Source organism: Perognathus longimembris, chromosome 7, assembly GCF_023159225.1.
Source record: "Perognathus longimembris pacificus isolate PPM17 chromosome 7, ASM2315922v1, whole genome shotgun sequence".
NCBI classification, from domain to species: domain Eukaryota; kingdom Metazoa; phylum Chordata; class Mammalia; order Rodentia; family Heteromyidae; genus Perognathus; species Perognathus longimembris.
Genome location: NC_063167.1, coordinates 6,580,029 through 6,601,290, shown reverse-complemented (window position 1 = coordinate 6,601,290; position 21,262 = coordinate 6,580,029). Strand labels below are relative to the sequence as shown.

The 21,262-nt window shown below is 59.0% G+C and overlaps 1 protein-coding gene across 4 annotated transcripts in view; it reads left to right on the top strand.

The window, feature by feature from the left end:
• The window catches only part of Casz1 (castor zinc finger 1), a 117,043-nt gene that overhangs the window by 69,193 nt on the left and 26,588 nt on the right, over positions 1-21,262 (top strand). The window contains exon 3 of one of the 4 annotated variants that reach the window (XM_048350218.1): positions 15,861-15,917. The exons of the other annotated variants lie outside the window; for them this stretch is intronic. Coding sequence (XP_048206175.1) covers positions 15,861-15,917 — 57 coding nt within the window. The remainder of the gene's footprint in view (positions 1-15,860; positions 15,918-21,262) is intronic. 4 annotated transcript variants of the gene reach the window in all.

The following is a 21,262-nucleotide window of genomic DNA, read 5'->3' as shown; positions in this document are numbered from 1 at the left end:
CCCCTTTTCCTTCACCACAGTTCAGCCAAGGGCTGGATCAATCTGGACGTCTTTAGCAATAAAAAATGCCGATGTCGTCCTAATTCACCAGGCCCCGAGATGACAGCAAATTTACATTTTTTAATTAAACTAGCAGCCAGTTTTTATGAGAGGGGGTTGGGTTATGCAAATCAAATGGTTGTGTACGGAAGATTAGGAGAGTTTGGGAATAAATTCCACAAATGCTAATAAAAAAAAAAAAGGAGGAGAGCAAGGGAGGGAGCAGAGAGAGGAAGAGAGGACATAGTTCCATTAGGCCCTTTTAGAGTGATTTCCCTTGGGGAGGGAGCCGGGGGGAGGGGAGCAGGAAGCTTTCAGACACAGGTAAATCCATCCTGCAGTTGGGAAGCTCCCTAAGAGTACACTCCCCCCAACACACACACACACACACACACACACACACACACACACAGAGCTGATTCCTGGGCCTGAACACACTGGGAGCCAGGATCCACATAGCTATAAAGCAACCGTTGCCCTTGATGATCTGGGATCTGTTTGTAATGCCCCCTCTCCCAGGGGAAGCTTGACGTGAGGAGCTGTCCCAGTACAGGATCCAAGGCAGGCCTCCCCCGGGGAAAGGGCCAGATAGACAGGGCAAGTTCAAAGACATGACTCTGTGTGTGTGAGTATGTGCGTGCGTGTGTGTGCGCGCACGCGCGTGTGTGCACGCATGCGCAGGTGCGCGCGTACCACCCACACATGGCTGTAGCCACATCATCTGGGAAAGTTGGATGTCATACTTTGAGTCAGGCCTGTTCCTTTATCCTACTGAAGCCCCAAGCAGAGATTCTCTTGTGTCATAGCAGAAGCCCCTGCCCACGGCATATTGGCTCAGCCTTCCACGGTGAGAAGGCCAGAAAGGGTGGGGTTAGAGAGCTGGCCAAGTAGGCTCCTTAGCCTGGTTCTTGGAGTGGAGTTTCCTGGTAGCACAGGCAAAAGGAGAAAGGCCGCAGACTTTCCTCAGGTGATGTCCAACCCCAGGAAGTAAAGAGTCCGGCTTCCCTAGCTCAGCCACTGTGGCCCGAGTGTTTGCACACCTGCCTTCACACCCGAAGAACCTCTGTGAGATGAGACTGCCAGGAGAGGTTTTTGGAACCCTCACTTGCTTTGGTTCTCCTCAACCCAGCCTGCCGCAGGAATGGAGAAAGATCTTGTGTGTTTCTGGACCATAGGATTTCGGGGGCTTGGCGGTAGTGCAAGACGGCCCTTGTGCTTTTCCTGCCTTCAGATTGCACTTGGCCAGAGGTACCCACTAAACCAGTCTAAGCTTGGCCCGGTCCCTGCAGCCAAGCCGGGCACCGGTTTTGCCAGTCTGCTCCAGGGGGTAAGTGCATTGGTGCCATCTTGGCAGAAAGGAGCTTTCGGAGCCCAGGGCGCCATGGGCTGTCTTGGAAATAGTGAGTTTCCTGGTACCATCCAGACAGGCCGGCTGTGCACTGGGCAGTGACCCTGGTAGAGACTTGCACGTCTGAGGACTTTCAAGATCTTTTGTTGTTTGCTCGGTGGTGGGGCTTGAACTCAAGTCCTCTTTGAACCACAGCGCCACTTCCAGTTTTCTGGTAGTTCATGGGAGATAAGAGTCTGACAGACTTTCCTTCCCCGGGCTGGCTTCAAACCGTGATCCTCACTCAGATCAGCCTCCTGAGTAGCGAAGGTTCCAGGCGTGAGCCCACAGGCACTTGGCTCTTTGAGATCTTTGACTGTCCCGTTCCTAACTTGACTTGGTTCAGTGAGGCCGGTGCCAGGAGAAGGGTCACAGGGCAGACAGGACGACGTCACTGGGACCATCTCCTTGACAGGAAGTGTGTTGAGACGGATCTCTGGACAGCGGGGGGGGGGGGGGGTCTTGCGCCCCGATCTTGTTAGAAGACAGCAAAATGCAGGCTGACAGGCCCTTCTTGTGCTGTGGGGGGCAGAGGCAGTGTCCCTAGGGAGATCCCCCCCAGGCCCTGTTCCCATAGGAGGAACCGGTGTGTGTAGGGGGTGGGGGGACCCATGAACTCTCCAGGAGAGGCGCAGTGGAGAGAGGCTTTTCCTGGCCTCCTCAGCTCTGCTGACGCTCCCCACCCCCACGGGGAATCTGGCTGCGTTGCAGCTTGGGTTTTTATGATGGAAAAATAAAATAAATGGAGGCACCTTTGGAGGGCTGAGTCACAGCACCAGTATCTCCTCATTAACGCGGCTGCCCCTGGCTCAAGTCCCTGCCCACTGCCAGGGCCGTGGTTGGGTGGGGCTCCCGAAGGCTCTTGGCCTGACGGCTCCTCTCCCTGATCCACAGGCCACCCCACTGCGTTTCTGGGGGTCAGCCGTTTCTCCAGGCCTGAGGCTGGGCATCTCACTCTGCCCTTTCTGAACTGGGGTTCAGACCTTGACTACCCTGGCTTCTACCACCATTGACGCCTCCTCCTCTTCTTCCTCTTCTCCTTCCTCCTCCTCCCCTCCTCCTCTTTTATTCTCCTCCTCTTCTCCCTCCTCCTGTCCTCCTCTCTCTTCTTTTGCTTCTCCTTCTTCCTTTCCCCACTTTTCTTCTTCCTCCTGCTCCTCCTCTTCTCTGCTCCTCTTTTACTCTCTCTCCTCTTCCCCTTCTCCTTTCCTCGTCTCCTTCCTTCTCTTCCTCCTTTCTTTCCCCACCATTCCTCCCCCTCCTTTTCTTTTCTCTCTCTCTCTCTCTCTCCTTCCTTCCTTCTTTCTTCCTTCCTTTCTTCCCTCTTTTTCTTTGTTGTTGGTCATGGGGCTTGAACTCAAGGCCTGAGCATTATCCCTGAGCTCTTTCGCTCATGGCTAGCACTCTACCATTTTGAGCCACAGGCCAACTTTTGGTTTTCGGGTGGTTCATTGGAGATAAGAATCTCATAGACTTTCCTGCCCGAGCTGGCTTTGGACCGTGATCCTCAGATCTCAGCCTCCTGAGTAGCTGGGATGACAGGCGTGAGCCACCAGTGCCCAGCAGTCTTGCTCTTTTTCCTTAAGTTGCTCTGTAATGATGATCACCAGTACGGCCCGTGTTGCGGTGGCTGGGCCTGGGTCCGGCACGTGTCGGAAGGCTGAGGAGCAGAAGGACCTGTGGGTGGTGGGGGGAGGAGCCCATGGTCCTGTCAGGTGCTTGGGAAAGGCTGCAGCCCAGGGGCCAGTGTGCACCTCTGTCTGGCTGACCCACACCTCATACTTGGGGCTCTCAGGATGTACACACCCCATCATGGAAGAGCCCCTGGGCAGATGGCGGGGTTGCAACCCAGCGAGCCTCGGATGGGTTTGGAGGCGCAGACACTCAGGCTGCCTGGACACCCCCTCCCCTACGAGTTTGCAGGCCTGCCCCGTGGAGGAGTGAGCTGTGAGACACAGCCGCTGGGCCAGGGAACAGGGTGGCAAGGGACAGGGACACCCCACCCCCCCCCTTGCCTGGTCCTCCCCACTCCTGCAGAGAGCAGCATTGTGTGCCCACTTTGGGGTGTTTTTCTTGGCCACCCAGCTTCTGCAGGCTGACCTTTCTTATGCCCTCCTTTCTTGATGCCCCCCCCTCACCCCACTCGCCATCTTGCCAGCTTCATACCCCGGAAAGAGATAAGAGGCTGGCCAGAGCCCCCTGCTCTGCAGATCTGGGGTGCCCAGTGCCTCACTGGCTGATGGCCCCCGTCTCCCGGGACCTTGTTCTCGTCCACTCCTTCTCCTAATGGTGACCATTAGGCATGACCATTAGCCATGCCAGCGTCTTCTCCCAGGCCCGGGATGGGCACACCTTCCCGCTGTAAGTGCCAGTGCGGGGCTCCGGTGCCTGCTTGGCTTCTGAGTGGAGTAGAAGGAGAGAAGCAGGAAATGTCTTGGCATCTCGGGAACTTTCTAGAGGTTGATTCATAGGAAGGAGGAAGGCCGGTATCAAGGTTGGCGAGCGTCGGCAAGGAGGCCTAAGGACTAAGATAGGAGTTGCATGGTTGAATGGGAATCCCAGCCGCTTCTATCCTTGACCACGGCTCAAAGCAGGGAAGGCCTGAAGCATGATGGGTCAGGCCGCTATCCCGGGGGACAGCAGGGAAGTAGCCGGTGGGGGGGGGGGGGTCTGGGCCCCTCTTCTCCTTCCTCCCTTGCCCCACCTCCACTCCTGCATAGTAGATTCCTCTAGGCCAGGACTACTCCTGCTGGGCAGCCAGTGCAGTGAGGTCCTAAGAGGCCTCACGCACTCAGGCTGAGTCCATGGTCCTGGGCTGGGCCCAGACCTCCAGGGTTGCAGACCTTCGCTCAGCCTGAGATGTTCGGGCGGCTCCTGCTAAGAACAGATCCTTCAGGTCCCTCGAAGGTCTCTTCCAGCAATGGTGCCCTCGCTAGGGTCCCTTCCTCCAGCCTGCTCCTTGGCTTCTGGCCTCAGGCCAGAGCACTGCCTGAGAAGTGCATCTTCTCTCCCACTTCCATCCCGTCCTAGATCCCTCTACCAGCGCCTTCCTCCCTGCCGCCTGTGTTCACCGAGAGTCCGAGGCCAGGTCAGGCCAGGAGGCCTGGTCAACCACAGGAGAATGGGCAGGGTGATCGAGGCCCTGCCCAGCAGGGGGCGCCCTCTCTACCTGCCCCAGTCCTCTCAGGGGCCTGGTCCTGTGGGCCAGTCCTGGTCCAAGTCTTCTGGTCCTTGGGGGGGGAGGGGGGGTACCCTCCCCACCCCACCCCCAGGTTCCTTGGCTGAGTTTGTTTTGCCAGGGTGACCTGTTTAATCATCTCATTTTCTGGTGGCCGTTTATTCCTCGTTTCCACGGTTACGGCCCCATTAAGGGGAGAAGCAATAAGGCAGCGAGTCAAACAGGTAATAAAAACATTAAAGCCCATGTGCACCGGGAGAGGACGGTGCGGGGGAGGGGGCTCAGTGAGGTGAGACGGCCCACCCGCGGAGGTGTGGGCCCCAGCCCGCCTTGTCCTCTGGAGGTCTCAGGAAGACTGTGCCCCAAGACCCAGTACTCAGCCTTGGGTCCCCTGGGCAACAGGCTGCACGGTGGCGGGAAACCAGGACGCAGCGAAGTGAAAGGGACAATGACCCAAACTCCCCCAGGACTGTCCCCAGCTGCTGGCGTGACCTGCGCCCCGGCCCCGCCGCGCCCTTCCTGGGTGGGGGTAGGGGGTGATTTCTGACATTGTTTTGAGCTCTAGATTCTTTTTTTTTTTTTCTTTTCTGCCAACTTTATCAGAAAGCATATTTGTGGTGAGTGCTGCTCACAGGGCCAGTCTGGTGAGTAAATACTCCTGGCGTGGACGCCCCGTGACCTTGAGAAGGAAGAGTAAGGCAGTAGGAGCCAAGGGCATTTGGGGAGAAGAGGGCCCAGGGGCTCCTGTAAGGGGTCAGCCGGGAAGGGGGGGGCGGGGAGGGCCGGCGCCCGGCCCACGCAGAATGACACATAACTGAGGCTAGGTACGTGACCTGCCCTTGGCCAGTTACTGGCCCGTTTCCCCGAGGGCTCCCTTCCCTCCATAGGTAGACACTGGAAAGCAACAAGGAAGGTTCCTGGGCATCCCTTCCACTGCTGTCCTCTCCCCTCCCTTCCTGGGGGCTTCCTGCCCCCAGGGGCCACAGAGAGAGCCCCACCATAGCTGGAGGAGGAACACCAGGAAAAGCCACTGCTCAGAACACACCGAGGGCCCCGAACGGCGCCTGGGGCCCGTGGGCCGGGCAGGCGCTCTCCTTTCTTTTCTTCTTCTTTTCTCTTCCACACTGATCTCTCACAAGCACACGGAGGCCTCTGTTTGATTATTAATTTCGAAGTCGACTCTGACTCAAGAGGGGAGAGAGAAGGTATGGGGCATGGGGGAAACCCTTTTGGCTGGGAGCTGTGCCCTGGGAATGGGGCCTAGATGAGTTAATATTCCGATCAAACAATTAAAAATAGAAAAAGCTCCCGGGGCCCCAGCTGCCAGGGCTCTCGGCAACTGTCACCAGCGGGTTCAGGGGGCAGGCGGTGCTGGAAGGAGCCTTTCCACACACAGCACGTGTCAGAGGCTGCAGTGGGCACTGCTCGGCCTGGGCTGGGACTGGGCTTGGCTTGGGGCTCCTCCAGCCCGCCCCCCCCCGGCCAAGCTCCCCTGCCGCCCTCTCCCCCAGGAGCAGAACCTGCGCAGCTTCAGGGCTGCCCTTCTCTCCACCCCCCCACACCCCCAGGCTAGCGCTCTGGTGAAGTCATCACCAGATGCCTTGGTAATTGCTTTAAGAATCCAACTTAAAATAAGATGAAAACTTATATTCCTGGGTAAGGAGGAGTAATTTCCCATCTAATAGTGGATTAATGGAAGGATTATAGCAAGGAAGGCCTGGTGCGGGGGGGAGGGGGGAGGGGTTGCTCATCTGATAAATCCAAAGTCTCTCTCAAGACCTGGAGGCTCCCTGACGGCCAGGCCAGACCCCACTGTGCGGGCCTCTTGGGCTGCACCATGGCTGTTCAGGTTGAGGACAGGGTCCCTCTCCATGATGGGAACCAGCGTTTCAAAACCGCAGTGGGAGAGGTCAGGTCTGACTTCACTCCCATGGGCATGAACAGGCCCCTGTCATCAGTTTCCCCAAGAAGGAGGGACCTCCGGGGCAAGTGCCATACAGACTCTGGGCAGGCTCCACAGGTCGGAACTGTGTGCTCCGAAACACGCACAGGGCTGGACAGACCCACATCCCATTCCACCTGGTCCTGCGTGAGGCTGGCAGGAGGCGGGGGGGCTGCTTGGCATGATCGTTTCCTCAAGTCCCTGACGGCAGGACCCCATCCGGAACTCACTACGTCCAGGCCAGGAGGGGTGACTCCGAACAGGGGTGGTGGAGAATGGCCAGCCCCCTCCCCAAGGCCTGCTCCAGAGACTGGCCGGGCTCAGCTAGATGCACCGCACCTCCCAGGCCTGCCGGGACGCTGCCCGCAAACCAGGGGGCTGGAGCACTGGAAAAGGGCTTGTCCTGTGACTCCACCCCTTTTAACACCGAGTCATGGCTGGGGTGGAGCCTGGAGAGGACAGAAACCACATAAACAGCCCCCACCACACACCCCAGCCTACCCAGTACTGTGTGTGCGCGCGAACAAGTCCTGGGGCTTGAGCTCCAGGCCCAAGGGCTGTCCCTTCGCTTCTTTGTTCAATGTTAGCGCTCTGCCACTTGAGCCACAGCTCTGCTTCCAGCGTTTTGATGGTTCCTTGGAGATAAGACCCTCACCGGCTTCCCGGCCCAGGCTGGCTTTGCACAGTGATCCTCAGATGTCAGCCTCCTGAGGAGTTGGGATTACAAGTGTGAGCCACTGGTGCTGGGCTGGCACTTTCCTTTTGCGAGGTGGAGAGGATGCCAGACCTAGCACCCCATCTCTCTCTCCTCATCAGCTTCCTTGGACTTTCCCTGTCACGGGCGGGCAGGGCTGGGGTGGTGGCTCCGTGGTAGAACACCTTCCTCGAATGTGCAAGGCCCTGGGTTCCATCCCCAGTCCAGGACGGGGGGTGGGGAAACGCCCACATGTGAGGAGACGTGGGGTTTCCCTGCCGGGGGACCATTCCACGTCGCAGTGTTGCGTGGAGGATGGCATTTGCTGTGTGCCACCCAGCCCTGGTCCCAAACCTCTCTGGGCCCCACGGATGTCCCACCTGTCATGGCGGACACTTCCCTGGGTCTTCTGTTCAGTGTGTGCCGCGCTTTTGCAGGAAAGCTGCAAGTTCTGCGTGCCCCCGTGGTAGCTGAGCTCTGCAGACGGGGGCGGGGTAGCGGGGGGGGGGTACTGGGTGGGACCTACTGACCTTGGAAGTGAGTGGACCAGGCCAGGCACATGTGGAAGCCGTAGAAATGAACGGTGTTCTTTCTCCTAGGAGACAGGTGTGCAGATGCACGTTTGTGGAGGGTGGGGTGGCTCACTGGGAGACTAGCATGGAGGGGGGGTCTCCCCCTGGTGGGCCTTGCTTCTGACTGCTATCAGACAGATGTCCCCTCCCCCCAGGGGAGCCCCAGCTGAAGTGGATTCTGAGAGGACCCCATTTCTTTCCCAGAGTTGACCTCCCACCGGTTTCCGAGTGAGGGAACCGCCTCGTGTTCTTGGGGAGACTTGGTGGGACTTAAGAGGCTCCCCCCACCCGTGTCCCGCCCCCACCTGTCTCTGGATCAGAGGAAGGAGTTATGGAGCCGCAGAGCTGAGAATTTCCAGTCTAAACAACCCAGGAAAGCGTGGCCCCGGGGAGGGAGGCAAGCCAGCCCCACAGATGGGGGTTCGGGCCGCTTTCCATGGTAGCTGGTGTATGGCCGTTGCTGTTGGAGCAGAAACATCCACATGGGTGAACTGCGAGCCCTGCTTTATTGAGCTGTTCTTCGCCCCGGCTGGGGCAGTGGGTAGGATGACCGTAGAGGACAGGAGACGGTTGCCAGCCTGGAGCGGCTTCCCTAGCCGTGCCAAATACCCCAGCCCCAGGCAGTGAGGCCCTGGCCCTCTCTGGCCGGCCTGATGGCAAGGCTCACTTGGGGTGTGGGGAGCGGGAGAGCTCCCCCGGAGGCCGTGGATGTGGCGGAAGCGAGATCCTGCCTGGGCGGCTGGGAGCAGGGCTCTGAGCTCTGAGAAGGAGCCAGGGATGTTTTCTGTTTCCGGGTCCCTCGGGGGCCCAGGGGCAGATTGAGACAGGCTCCTTGCAGGGAAGGTGTTAACAAACAGCAGGTGATTAAACATGACAAGCGGTGACATTTCTGTTCAGGGTTCTCAGTCCCGGCAAAGCCAAGAATGAAGCTATAAACCCTGACATTTTGTGTTATGCACTGAGAGTTTTTTAATAGACCTCGTTCCCTCTTCCCCAGTCAACTTCGCTCCCTCTTCGCCTCCCCCATCTCATCCGCTGTCCCGGGGAGCCCCCTCCCCCCTCCTCCCACCTGGCCTTCAAGGGCCTCTCTGGGCCTCCCAGGCCCCCCCCCCCACCTCATCCCCTGACCCCTCTGTAGCCACCGGCCTGGTGGATGCTGCCCTCTGTCCGTTTCTTTGCTTGGCTTTTTCCTGTTGCTCTTCTGTAGCCCCCCTCCTTCCTCCACGCGCTCACCTCCTTTTTTTGGGCCCTGATCTCACAGCCTGTCCCAGTTGTCTGGGACAGCAGGTGGCTGTCCCGGTGCCCTCTTTGTGCTTAGAACATTTCCAGACAGACTTGAGAAGCGGGTGTAAGGGAGATTGTGGGGGATTGGTGTGGGATTTTCTCCCATCTTTTCTCTCTCTCTCTCTCTCTCTCTCTCTCTCTCTCTCTCTCTCTCTCTCTCTCTCTCGATCCCCTTTTCTCCTTTTTTGGGACAAGGACAGGAGGTAGAGGGAGAGGATTGTTCTTCCCTGCTAAGAGTTGCTGGATTTGTTCAGAAAGGAACTGGCCAGCAACAGTTGTTCCTCCCGCAGTGAGAAGCTGGAACAACTGGGGCCTCCTTTGTTCTTGGGGCAGAGCCTGCGAAGGGCATTTGGAGGTGAGCCTGGGGCTCGAGAGGGCAGGAGACCCACGAGGAGGGGTGTGTGTGTCTGTGCCAGGAGTCCCTGCCTGGCAGCCAGGGTTGGTTCCTAGAGCTCTGCAGAGTTTAGTGCCGAAGTCAGGCCCCCGCAGAGCAGGTCCCCCGCTCTGGCCTTGTGAACTCAAGAAGCACTTAGTTTTCTCTGTTCATTCAGTAAATATTTACGGAGCCAGACACTGCACTGAACAGTGTCTGTTCCATAGATCTCACCGTCTAGGGAGATGGCAGGATCGTGAGCACTACAGCAAAACTACAGGCAAAAGCAAGGCCCAGGGAGAGAGGGGGGGGGGGGGAAGGGCGGGTCCGGAGAACTCCCCTGAGGCAGTGACGCTGTAGCTGGACCCTAGGAGATGTGTAGGCAGGGGAAGCAGGTGCTACCCCCTAGGTCTGCCTGGCGTGGAGTAGGGTTCGGGCAGTGTCACCCTACAGTGGGTGCCTTTTGACCTCAGGGACTCCCAACTTGCTCACCCCGCCGCCCCTGACTCTGGAGAGGCCCCAGGAGGTCAGACAGCCCATGGATTGGGGCCACCACTGCCTTTCCCACTTCCCAGTCCCTTGCAGATGACTCACGGCTGAGGGGGCAGGAGAGGGGCCAGGCCTCGTGGAGGGCATGGTGCAGAAGGGGCAGGAGCTAACAGAGCATCACGTCTGCAGTTTCCTCCTGGCCTCTCCACCTGGGGACCTCAGGGCTCGATGGGATGGGATGGCTGGACCCCAGGAGCCTGCCCTCTGTGCTCCGTGGTGTGGGAAACTCTTGGTGCTGGGTGTCATCCCCCTTAGACCCCTGAGACCTCCAGGCATTCTCCCGGCTCCTCGGGTTCAGAGAGGAGAGTACCAGTAGGGCTCAAGCTATCGTTGAGAGATGCAGCCATACCAGGAGAAGGGTTGGATCCACCTCTTAGAGAGCCAGGGCCAGCGAGGAGGCTGCCGACTGGCCCAGGGCCTGCCTGGAGGCAGCCAGGTGCAGCTCCTCCTCCACCTGAAACTCTCCTCACACCCAGTGGGTGACTCCAGCCAAAGCCAGGGGGAGCAGCCATAGACCGGGTGTCCGGAAGGTTCTCACCTGCTGCTCTCTCAGCCTCTGCCCAGGAGTCAGGGCCACCAGATCATTCTGCCGAGGGAGGAACCAGGTTGCCTTAAAAGCAGTGTCGAGGGCCTAGGGAAGACTTCCGCCAGCACTCCCCTTCCCCATCCACCCTACCCTGCCATTCTGCCAAACTTGGCCTGGGTCCCTTAATGCTACTACCCCTGTCACCCACTTCCCAGAGTCCAGCTGGACCCCCCGAAGAGCAGAGAGGCTCAGCTTTCCTCCCTTATTTGGCCACTGGATGCAGAGATGGGGGGCAGGAGAGCATGCTGAAAGGGGAGGGGAGGGGAGTCCCAGAGCCTGGACTTGGCCTGCTGCCCCTCAAGGGTCCTAGCCAGGTTTTACTGTAATCCCTACATCCTGTTGCAGATCCTTAATCAGCTGGAGCCCAGGTTGGGCTGGACCCTGCGGTGACACTCAGGGCTGTAGCATGGAAAACCCGAAGTGGAGTTTCCGGAGCTGGGGTCGGGACTACGAGGATGAGGCAGGTGGAGGGGAGGAGAAGGGCGCCAGTGTCGTAGTACAGGATGTGGACAGAGCCCAGACCCACCACCCACCCGACCAGGCTGGGGGTGGAGGAGCAGCTGCTGCAGGCTGGGAACCAAGTCAGTGGGGGGAGGCCCCTGCAGGCCCCTCGGAGAACACTAGTGTGTGTGGGGGGGGGGGGGGCTGCCCGGTGGCCGTCCATGATCCTGAGACAGCTGGCTGAGACAGCAGGCAGGGACTCCAGCCTGGAATCAGCAGAGGCAGCCCTGGGTGACCCACCAAACTTCAGTGTGCCCGCCATGCCCGGAGCGCTGCTTCCCACGGAGGGGTGGGGACGGAGGGCTCGGGACACGGCGGGGGGGGGGGGGGGGGCGGTCCAGGATCCAGGCAGCCAGGCCTGAGGAGACCTCAGAGCGGCCGCTCTGGCTCCGAGCTCCATGTCCACCGGCAGCCCCTTACTTGAGTCCACCTTGGTGACAAGTTAAGAGACGGAGGGAGAGCAGGGCACCCCACCTGAACCCCAGGTCCCCTCCGCGTAGGGTCTGGTGGTGGAGGAGAAGGAGAGGAAATGCCTAGGCCAGGGATAGGCAGAGCGCGGAAGCCGGGAGCGAGCTGGCCGGCTGCGGACGGGCAGACGGGCGTCTGTCCTGCCAGGGGCCCCGGCTGGCTCTGCAGACAGCCTCTTTTCTATATGGAAATGAAGAATTTAGGCTAATGGAGCTCAACCATCTCTAATTTTGCGATGGCAGGAGGATTTTGATTGAAAGTAATTAAGCAAGCTAGCTGTAAAATTAATTAAAGCAAAAGGGGGGGATTTTTTATTGGATTGGATAGCGATATAGCGTCTGTCAGGCGGGGGACGGATGGGGGTGACCTGAATCCTCTGCCCTCCCCCCTCCCACCCGGGACGTTTATGTCACTTTAATCTCCTTACAGCGGCTGCTGTGCATTTGTTTGAAATAATCAAGGAAATATGGTCAGAAATTGTCAGCTTTCAGATCTAATTTACCTGACGGTCCCTGCGCGAGCCTGTGCGGCCTGGGGAGTGAGCGCGGGCGGGCGGGCGGGCGGGCGGGCGGGTGGGGGAGCCGGGTGGGCTCCGAGCACCCCCCGGGCCCGGGCGCCTCGGAGGGGGGAGGACTGGGCTGTCCGGCCCCAGGAGGCCCCTCCCTGGGCTTTGCCCCTTCTTGGAACAGACCCTCTGCTCCCCCCCCCCCCACCCACCCACCTGCTGCCTCTTCCTCCATGCAAACCAGCTTTAAGGTTTAGGGAATATAGGATTAGAGAGGTGATTGTAATTCCTTATTCCAGATGGCTGACGACTGCTAAACCCCTCCACCAGGGCCAGAGTTTTAAAAATACTCCTAAATTAGTCCCCTCATGTCCTCCTGGCTGGCCTCCGCAAGAGGATTGGAAAGATGGGCTGTGGGGGAGGGGGGGTGCAGGCCCGCCACCTGCCGCCCTTCCCACCTCTTCTGGGACTGTGCTGTCCAGGGCTTCTCGGTCCCAGGCCCTGGTCCCCGCCACAGGAAGGGCACTCTTGCCACCTCGCGGTCCCCCCCCCAACACCATGGGTAAACGGGCCCCTAGAGCCAACCGCTGCTTGCATTTCCCTCAGAGATCTGGGGTACCCTGCCTCCCAGAGGCTCTGAGCTCTTGGGGTCCTTGCCCAGGTGGGCTGGTGTGTGGCTTGAACCCTCCCGAGCTGGAGCCCTGGCAGGGTCTCCTTTAAGCAGCATTGGGTGGTGACTTGGCCTGCTGAGGCGGGGGGGGGGTTCCACAATTGCCTGCTGGGGGCCGTGCTCCCTAGAAGGCCTCTGTCAGGCCTGCTCTTGGTGCCACCCAGATACTCTCTTGTCCTCCTCCTCCTGCCCTCGGAGGGTGCCAGCGCGCTCCGGGTCAGGGTGACTTCAGTCGGCTCCTCTAGCAGCAAAGGACTCTGAGCCAGGGCAGCATCACCTGCCCCCCATCCTGAGCTTTCTGTCATCTCCCTCCACTCTCCCCCCCTCCCCGCTCCCTCCACCTGGGGAAGGAGAGGTGCCGGGGAGGAAACCCCAAAGCACTCTGCCCGGGGAACAAGGAGGAAGGCTGCTGGCTCTCGTGCAGTTCCTCAGAGCTCTCGTTTCTGTGCCTAGAACCCAGGCCCTGCACCCCCCTCCTGTCTGTACCCTCAGGACCCCTGGTAAGAGGCAGTGGCATGGTGGGATGCCCCCGGAGCCCAACCAGAGACAGAGGTCCTGTTCTTTACACCCATCAGCCGCCCAGGACCCAGACCCCACGAGACCGCGGGTTAGAGAAGGTCTCCGGTCTCAACCCAACGGTCATCACCGCACACAGCTGCTCCCGCCAGCCTCCGTCACGGAGGAACCGGCCCAGCGGCCTGCACCAGGGCCCGGGGGGGCCCCGGGTGCTGGTCCAGGGTAGGAGGCACAGTGGAGGAAGTCCTCTGCGGAAAGCACCCTGAGGCAGGTGACTGCGTCCCAGAGGAGATGGAGGAGCTCCGAGCGGGGAGGCAAGGCCGCGCCTCGCTGTTTCTCCGGGAAGTCCACTCTACATCTACAGTGACCCTCCTTGGAGGAGAGGAATGGGGACGGGCAAGGCCCACCAGGGGTGCTGGGGTTGCAAGGGCAGCGGCCAGCCTTCCGCAACAGAGCCTACATGGGTGCTAGCCTAGGGGGTCTAAGCCAGAGGGACGCTTAGGTACCTGGAAGTCAAGGGCTGCCCAGCAGGGCCTTCATGTCCACTGCCCGGCCAAGCCCCACCCCGGAGGGGGCCGGTACAGCCTGAAAGGTGCCGGCTTCTCCTCTTCCCCGGTCCCCAGGCTTCGAGGACAAAAGCGTGAAGATGGCCTCTCCCCAGAACCGACACGTCTCTCTGCCTCCCCTTAGCATCGTGGGGGTACCTTCATATCTGAGTCCCGGATGGAACTTGGGGGACAAGGGGACGCACGATGGACGATAAGGGGCCAGGCCCTTCTAACCCCAGGGTGCTCTGTTGTTGTTTGTTTGTTTGTTTGTTGACCGGCTCCCAGGCCTAGCTCTCTGCATGGCTTGGTGAATAAGGACTTCCCTCGTGCGGTGCAGTGCGGTCTGTCGTGGTGCGGGCTTCCGCCTGGCCTACTTCCTTGGGCGTTGGCCGTGCTCTCCCTTTCTGAGAGACCTGGCCCCTGTTAGGCCGGCTGATCCTCCCCCCCCCCCCCCCCGCCCACCCTACCCCTAGGACAGAGAGAAGAAAGCCTTCTCCTGAGTTCTACCTCATGCTTAATAAGGTCTGGTAGATTTGCGAGAGCTAGGGAAGGAAGTTGGGGGAAGCAGCTCCCCCACCTAGGAAGGAAGCCAGAGGAACAGGGGTGCAGCCTCAGGAACCACTCACAGTCAGTGCCAGGCACGTGGCCACCCCCCCACCCCCAGGTCCCTGCTGGTGCTGGCTGGAAATGCCGGTAGCCAGGCTGGGCTGGCCCGTCACCAGCTTCTGGCCACACCATGGCTCCCCACCTGCTCCTTGGTACGTCCTGGCTTCTCCCCTGCGCCTACCGTGTGCACCCCACCACCCCAGGCCCGTCGCTTCTTCCCTCCAGCCCGGCCTCAGTTTCTCACGGTCTCCCTGGCCCAACTCTGGCCCGGGCTCCGTCCCCCCTGGCTTCACAAGTCGCATTTTGCTGCCAGCGCAGGGCACTGAAAAACTGCTGGCACTGCCAAAAACCCTGTGTGCGCTATGACTCCCCAAACATCCCTTTATTTTTATTGTTCTGTTAATTACTGTTTAAACTTTAATAAGTCACTTCGTCAGGAGGGGGGACCTGCCGTGAGCTTTTCTGTGCAAACACGGGGCCTGGAGTGACTCGGGTGTAATATAACCCTTTATGCGATGTGGGAATGTTTAGATTGTAACAGAAACTTGTTATTTTAATGACAGTTGGGGGGAATCTGAGCTCTGGAAGGGGGAGAGGTGGGCGCTCCCCCTCTATCCCCACGGAGGGCTTTGGGGTGGCCTGGCTCTGCCAGGGCTGCCCCTGTGCTTGCTGTGAGGGTCCAGCAAGCTGCGGGCACCCCGAGCTGGCCAAGCGGGAGGAGAAAGTTGGGTTTCGGTGGCTGGGCCTGCAGGAGGGTTTTCCGATGTCAGGGCAGAGACAGGCGAGCCACGCAGGGCTGGACCGTAAGCCCGGCTGCCCCTGAAGTTGCCAAGGAGTGGGCTCCGGCACGGTCACCACCAAGCGAGCCTCGTGCCGGGTGTCCTGCGCTCTGCAGGGCCGAGTCCCTCCCTGCCGCACGCTCTGGACCAACGAGGACACAGGTCCCGGGCAGAGGAACCTGCTTAGGGTGGCAGATCCGAAGCGGAGCGGGGCCTCTGGTGTCGGCGGATGGTATTTGGAAGTTCCCGAGGCGCAGGTGCCGAGGGTGGACTCAGAAAGACGCCATCCCACGGAGGCCGGGGGCCGGGCCTCGGCCTCCACTCCGCGATCTCGGATTGTTCTTGTCGGCCGGTGGGGGGACGTGAAGTCTGAGCGCAGGGGCACCCGCCATCTTTCCCTCCAGGCCCGTCTCTGTCTCTGAGGAAGTTGGAGACTTGAGCCCAAGGCAGGGATGATAGTAGCTCCTGCCTTAGTTTCCCCAGGGACATTTGTGCCCCAGACTTACTTCCGGAGTGGGGGTATCTGGAGTGGGCATTGTGCTGTCGGAGTCTGTGGGCCCCCCCACTTGCCAAGACACTTTGGGGCCCGTCTTCTTGCTTTGTCTTCCACTTGGAAAAAATCTGTCCGGCTGGCCACACAGCCAAACTTCTGCTCTGTCCCAGGCCCTGGAGTGGCAGCAAACAAAGGAACCCCACATTGTACTGAAGGGCCCATGCCAGGTTGGTGAAGGAGCCTCAAAGGAAGGACCAGACTGAGGGGGTCCCCGCTGCTGTCCAGTCACTCTGGCCTTGCATTGTGGGAAAGCTCCGCTCTCTGGATTCCTCCCATGGAGAGCACCACAGAGAAGCCTGCCTTGCGGGGGCTGGGGCGGGGGGTGGCTCTCCAGGGTTCAGGGCCCTGGTGCCCTCAAGCTGGAGGAAGAACCCCCCCCCCCCCAGATGGTGGTGGCGGAGTGGGCGACGAATCGCTGAGGTTTTCCTTTTCCGAGCAGCGCGTTTCCCTAAATTGTCTTTGACTGCGTGCATGGGTAATGAAAGTTTATGCCCTTGTTAGAAGGACAGGCGGCCAGTTCCAGTTAGAACTGGGGCTGTCTCCCCGCCAGCCCCCCCCGCCCCCTCCCCAGCAGGAGAGAGAGAGAGAGAGAGAGTGTGTCCATGCACACACTCAGAGAGCCTTCCGAGCGTACACGTGTGCACCCATGCCCCTCCCCCCCCCCACGGATAGAAAGCTGTTAGGGGAAGGGAGAGGAGGTGGGGGGGGGGAAGGAAAAAAATTTCCATATTTGTGTAAGTTGCTTTAAAAGCATTTTATCATGTCATAAAAAAGGGAAAGTACTCTCAGAAATTGATCCTCCCCGCCAGCCCATTGGACAGAAGGACGTTGGGATGTTAATGGCCATCCTGCTCCGGGGTGGCTTATTAAAAAATTTATACATAAATGCTTAAAATTGCATAAATTATTTAAAAAAAACCAACAAAGTAAGCAATTTGAATTCCCTCTTTTCCTCCCCTTCTCTCGGTCCCCGCTTCCCCAGCCTCTCCTGGGGTGGGGGGGGCCTCCCCGACCCCCCCCCCTCCAGGTGCTTGTCTCCTCCTTGGGGCGCTCCCCCTCGGTTTCCCTGTCGGTCCCCCCTGGACGCCCTGCCCTGCCCTCCTCCGTGGGGTTTTCCCTGCCTCACCCACAAATTAATGAAATAGCCAGCCCACCGCCAAACACTCACATGCACACGCGCTAATAAAAACACCACTAATAATGCCCCAAATCGTGAAATTAAATATTAAGGCCGAAGGAGGCGGCCGAGGAGCGGAGCCGCCGCCGCCGCCGCCGAAGTTGGAGCTGATGAGTGTGTCTCTCGCAGGCGTGGAATGTCACCCACACATCCCGGAGACTGGAGTGGGGAGTTTTATGATGGTTTTTCATTGATTTGTTTCCCCAGCGCAGCTGCCGACCTCTATTGAGGGACAAACATAATCAGCACTGACGCAAATTAGATGGTTATTCGTTTTGAAAATTGACAGAAAAACAATAAAAAAGATGAAATGCTCCCAAATCAATAGATATAATGAAATTCAAATAATCCGAGAGATGAGGTCTCCATGGCAACTGATAATGTGGAAAAGAAAACAATTTAATAAAGGACAGACACACTTTGAAAACAGATTGGGCCCGGGGAGGGGGGCGGGCGGCGGGCGGAGGGCTGGAGCGCGGGCGGCGAGTGAAGGATCACTGTCCGTCCCAAGGACACCCGCCATAATTAAGCGAGGCTTTCGGCCCCAGAAAGTGCAGATTCAGGTTTTAATACACAAAATTATTTCAGGAGCAGTGAATCGGAAAGTCGTTTGTAATGACCTTCCTGAGAGGCCCGGGCGCGGGGCATGTTGGAGGCTGGGCGGCCGGGCCCGGCTGAGTTATGGCATATTTGTGTTTTTATAGTGCGGAGGGGAGGGGGCGGGAGGGGGGAGGGGGGAGAAGGTTAAACAGTATTTACAGCTCAGTTGTTTTCAGAGAGGAAAGAGAAATAGAGTTCATAAGGAGATGCAGCGGGCGGGCGGGCGAGCCAGGAGGCCTCCGGGCAGTGGGGCCGGGGAGCTGGACCCCGGAGGGTCTCCCCCAAGTAGGCTTGCCTCGCCCACATCTACCTCCTCCGGAGGACCCGACGGATGTCAGGAGCGGCCGCCCCTCCCTCCCCCCTCCCCCCACCCCCGCCTCGGTGGCTGGTGCTCGTGGCTCCGCCAGGCCTTCTACGCAGCCGTGAGGCCTCTCTGGGGACTGCGGGGTAGACGCCCACCTGCCCCCCTCCCCCTCCCCCTGCAGCCGGTCACCTATTAAGATGGTGCCTTGGGCACTGTGGGTGAGGAACCCAAATGAGCAGGTGGGGCCACTCAGGTCCCCCGTGAGTGGCCTCCTACTTTATTCTTTCCGCCTCCCTGCGCCTCCGACGGCCTGTCTTGAGCAGGCAGAAAGGAAAAGCGTGGTTCTGGCTTGCAGAATTAAGGGAGCCACGCAGCAGACGAGCTGACCCCCATCGCAGGCCCCCCCAGAGCCACTCACGTGGGGCAGAGCAGCGTGGGTACTGAGAGCCCAGCCCTGGGGAGTCCGGGCTCCCCCTGAGACCCCCCATCGGCCTCTGTGCCCTCGCTGGCTAGGTTCTGTTACCGTGACCTCATACAGCATTTGTTTCTGGACCACTCTCCACGCATGCGTGTGAATGCGATTGTGCAGGTACAGCGCTGTCCGAGTGTGTGTGTGTGTGCGCGCGCGCACAAGCATGCGTGCAGTTTATGTGTGTTTGCTCGGGGTGGGGTGGGGGTGTGTTTTAAATCTCCCCTGGGTGGTAGCTCTCTTTCTTCTCCCCTTCCTGTTTGGCTGTGACCTGGGGGAGATTGATAGCCAGCCCGGGCCGTGGATGGTAGCAGTTCCTCTGATTTATAGAGTTACTTACGCTAAGTGAGGCCACTTAGACGCGTCTGGATAGTAAACCTTTTAACTGAACTAAAAAATCATAATAAATAAATAAACAAAGGGGGGCAAGCTAGGGCCCAGCCACCGAGCCCCACCCATTCATCCCCCCTGGCGTGGAGCTGTTGAGGACCGGGGAGTAGCACCCAACTTTTGCTCCCTTGAAGACCCAGGGGTTCGTCCGTTTTGAGCTGCAGATGAGAGGACGCTCGGGAGGGAAGGACACCCCTGCTGGGCTGGAGGAGCAAGGGGCTGTTGAGATGGGGGGGAGGGGGCGGGAGGAGGGGCCCGGGGAGGCTCCTGTCTGCAGACTTGTTGCTGAGGTGGCCCCGGTGTTCCTGATGATGTCCTCCCCGCACCCCCCGTGGCGGGAGGGTATTTAACTCAGGACCCTGCTGGACAGTCACTCCACCGCTTGGGTCCTGCCTCTAGTCCTTTCACTTTCGTTTGTTTTTTCAGATAGGGTCTCAAGCTAACTTTAGCCAGGTTGCCCTCCGACATCAGTCCTCCGGCCTCTGCCTCCCGAGTTGCTGGGATTGTAGGGGGTGAGCCATGGTGCTTATCGGTTTTGTTGTAGGTTGTGGGGCTTGAACTCGGGGCCTGGGCGCTGTCCCTGAGCCTCTTGGTGCTCAAGGCTGGCACTCGATCACGTGAGCCACAGCGCCACTTCTGGCTTTTGAGTGGTTAATTGGAGACAAGAGTCTCATGGGGACTTCTCTGCCCACACTGCCTTTGAACCACAATCCTCAGATCTCAGGCTCCTGGATAGCGAGGATTATGTGCCCAGCTGGTGCTTATCTTTGTAATGCCGTGTGTGTGTGTGTGTGTGTGTGTGTGTGTGTGTGTGTGTGTGTATGACTGTGTCTATGTCTATGTGCTAGTCCTAGACTCAAGGTCTGGCACTGTCTGAGCTTTTGTGCTCAAGGCTACCACTGTACCACTTGAGCCACAGAGCCACTTCCAGCTTTTGGGTGGCTAGTTGGAGATAGAGTCTCACAGACTTTGCCTGGGGTGGCTTTGAACCTCAATCCTCAGATCTCAGCCTCCTGAGTAGCTAGGATTACAGGTGTGAGCCACCGGTGCCCAACTTCTCTGTAATGACTTTCAACCATTCATTCCCCCATTGGAACTGAACAGCCCATAATGTAAGAACTAGAGTAATGTAGGATGCAGAGCTGCTCAGCCCCTAATATCGGGGCTTGACCTCAGGGCCCACGAACTGTCCCTCAGCTTTTTTGCTCAAGACAGAGACTCTACTGAACCCTCAGTTCCATTTCTGGCTTTTTGCTGGTTAATTGGAGATAAGATTCTCACGGACTTCCTGCCAGGACTGGCTTTGAACCCTGATCCTCAGATCTCAGCCTCCTGAGTAGCTAGGATGACAGCTGTGAGCCATTGTGCTGCCCAATCCCCACAGTCTCGGGGTTGGGCTCCGGGCCTGACCCGTAGAAGGTGCCCGGCGAGCTGTGAAGCTGAAGTTGAAGGTAGCAGTGGAAACTCGTAGCAGCATGCCTGCCCTGAGATGCCGAGATAGCTGGCGCGCAGTCTGTGGGAAGGCGCGTGAGGTGCAGGCCGTGGACATCTGAGCCACTGACGGGGTGACTGAGCGTGTTTGTCGCCTCTGCTGTCTCGTCTGGAAACAGAACAGCCCATGGGGGGCTAGTTCATAGCCGGCAAGGTGGCTGCAAGGGCCCAGCAGAGGCGAGGTGTTCAGGAGATGGTCGCTGCCGGTTGGCCCCAGACGCCACAGGCTAGGGCAGCCACCAGAGTGGCCCAGTAGTGCCCATGGCCACCTGGGCCGCCGGCAAGCAGGACCCCAGCACAGCGCCAACCCCGGGGGGCTGGCTCCTGGCCCCTGCCTTCCCACCTCCTGATATACAGCGGGCATTAGGCTGCCCAAAGGGGATTCTGCATCCTTAGGAAGAAATATGTCCTCATTTTTCTTAAACACCGTTTCCACTGAGTGAAATGTTTAGAAGGGACGCGCAGGGAGAACTTTATTTCCTACCAGGGAGTTCAGAGCCACCAAGCAGAGCCCATAAAGCACCCGGAGCCTGGTAGCTGACAGGCAGTCCGGCCCTGAAACGCATTACTCATGGATGGGGAGGGGTTTCCAGGCTTGCCAGGGCCCCTGGGGCTGCACCCCCCCCCCCCCCCCCCGCAGGACAAGCAACTCCCAGACCCAGGGCCAGGGACTGTGACCTCTAAGCCTCTCTCCTCCCCTTGAGCCTGGGCTCCCTGTAGGAGAAGGCCTGGCTTTGAGCAGGTGAGAAAGGAACAGTTCTAGCTTCTTCCAGCCCGTCACCTCCCAGATCAGAGAGATTAGGGGACACGGGGCCCAGGTGCAGTTCTAGAAGCACTCCCCCCGCCCCCTCCCCCCGTTTCTCACCCAGAACTGGCAGGAGCCCTGGCCTGGCCAGCCTTCGGTGGGAGTGATGAGATTCATGCCATACCGGGCCCTTCTCCCAAGGCCCTCCCTTCATTCGATTTCTGAAGCTGGCTGATTTGAATATTTATAAATATCAGTAAATTATTTATTGTAGCAATCTGCTGCACCATTTTACCCATCACAGTTAACACTTTAGGGGGCTCTGTGGTATGGGAA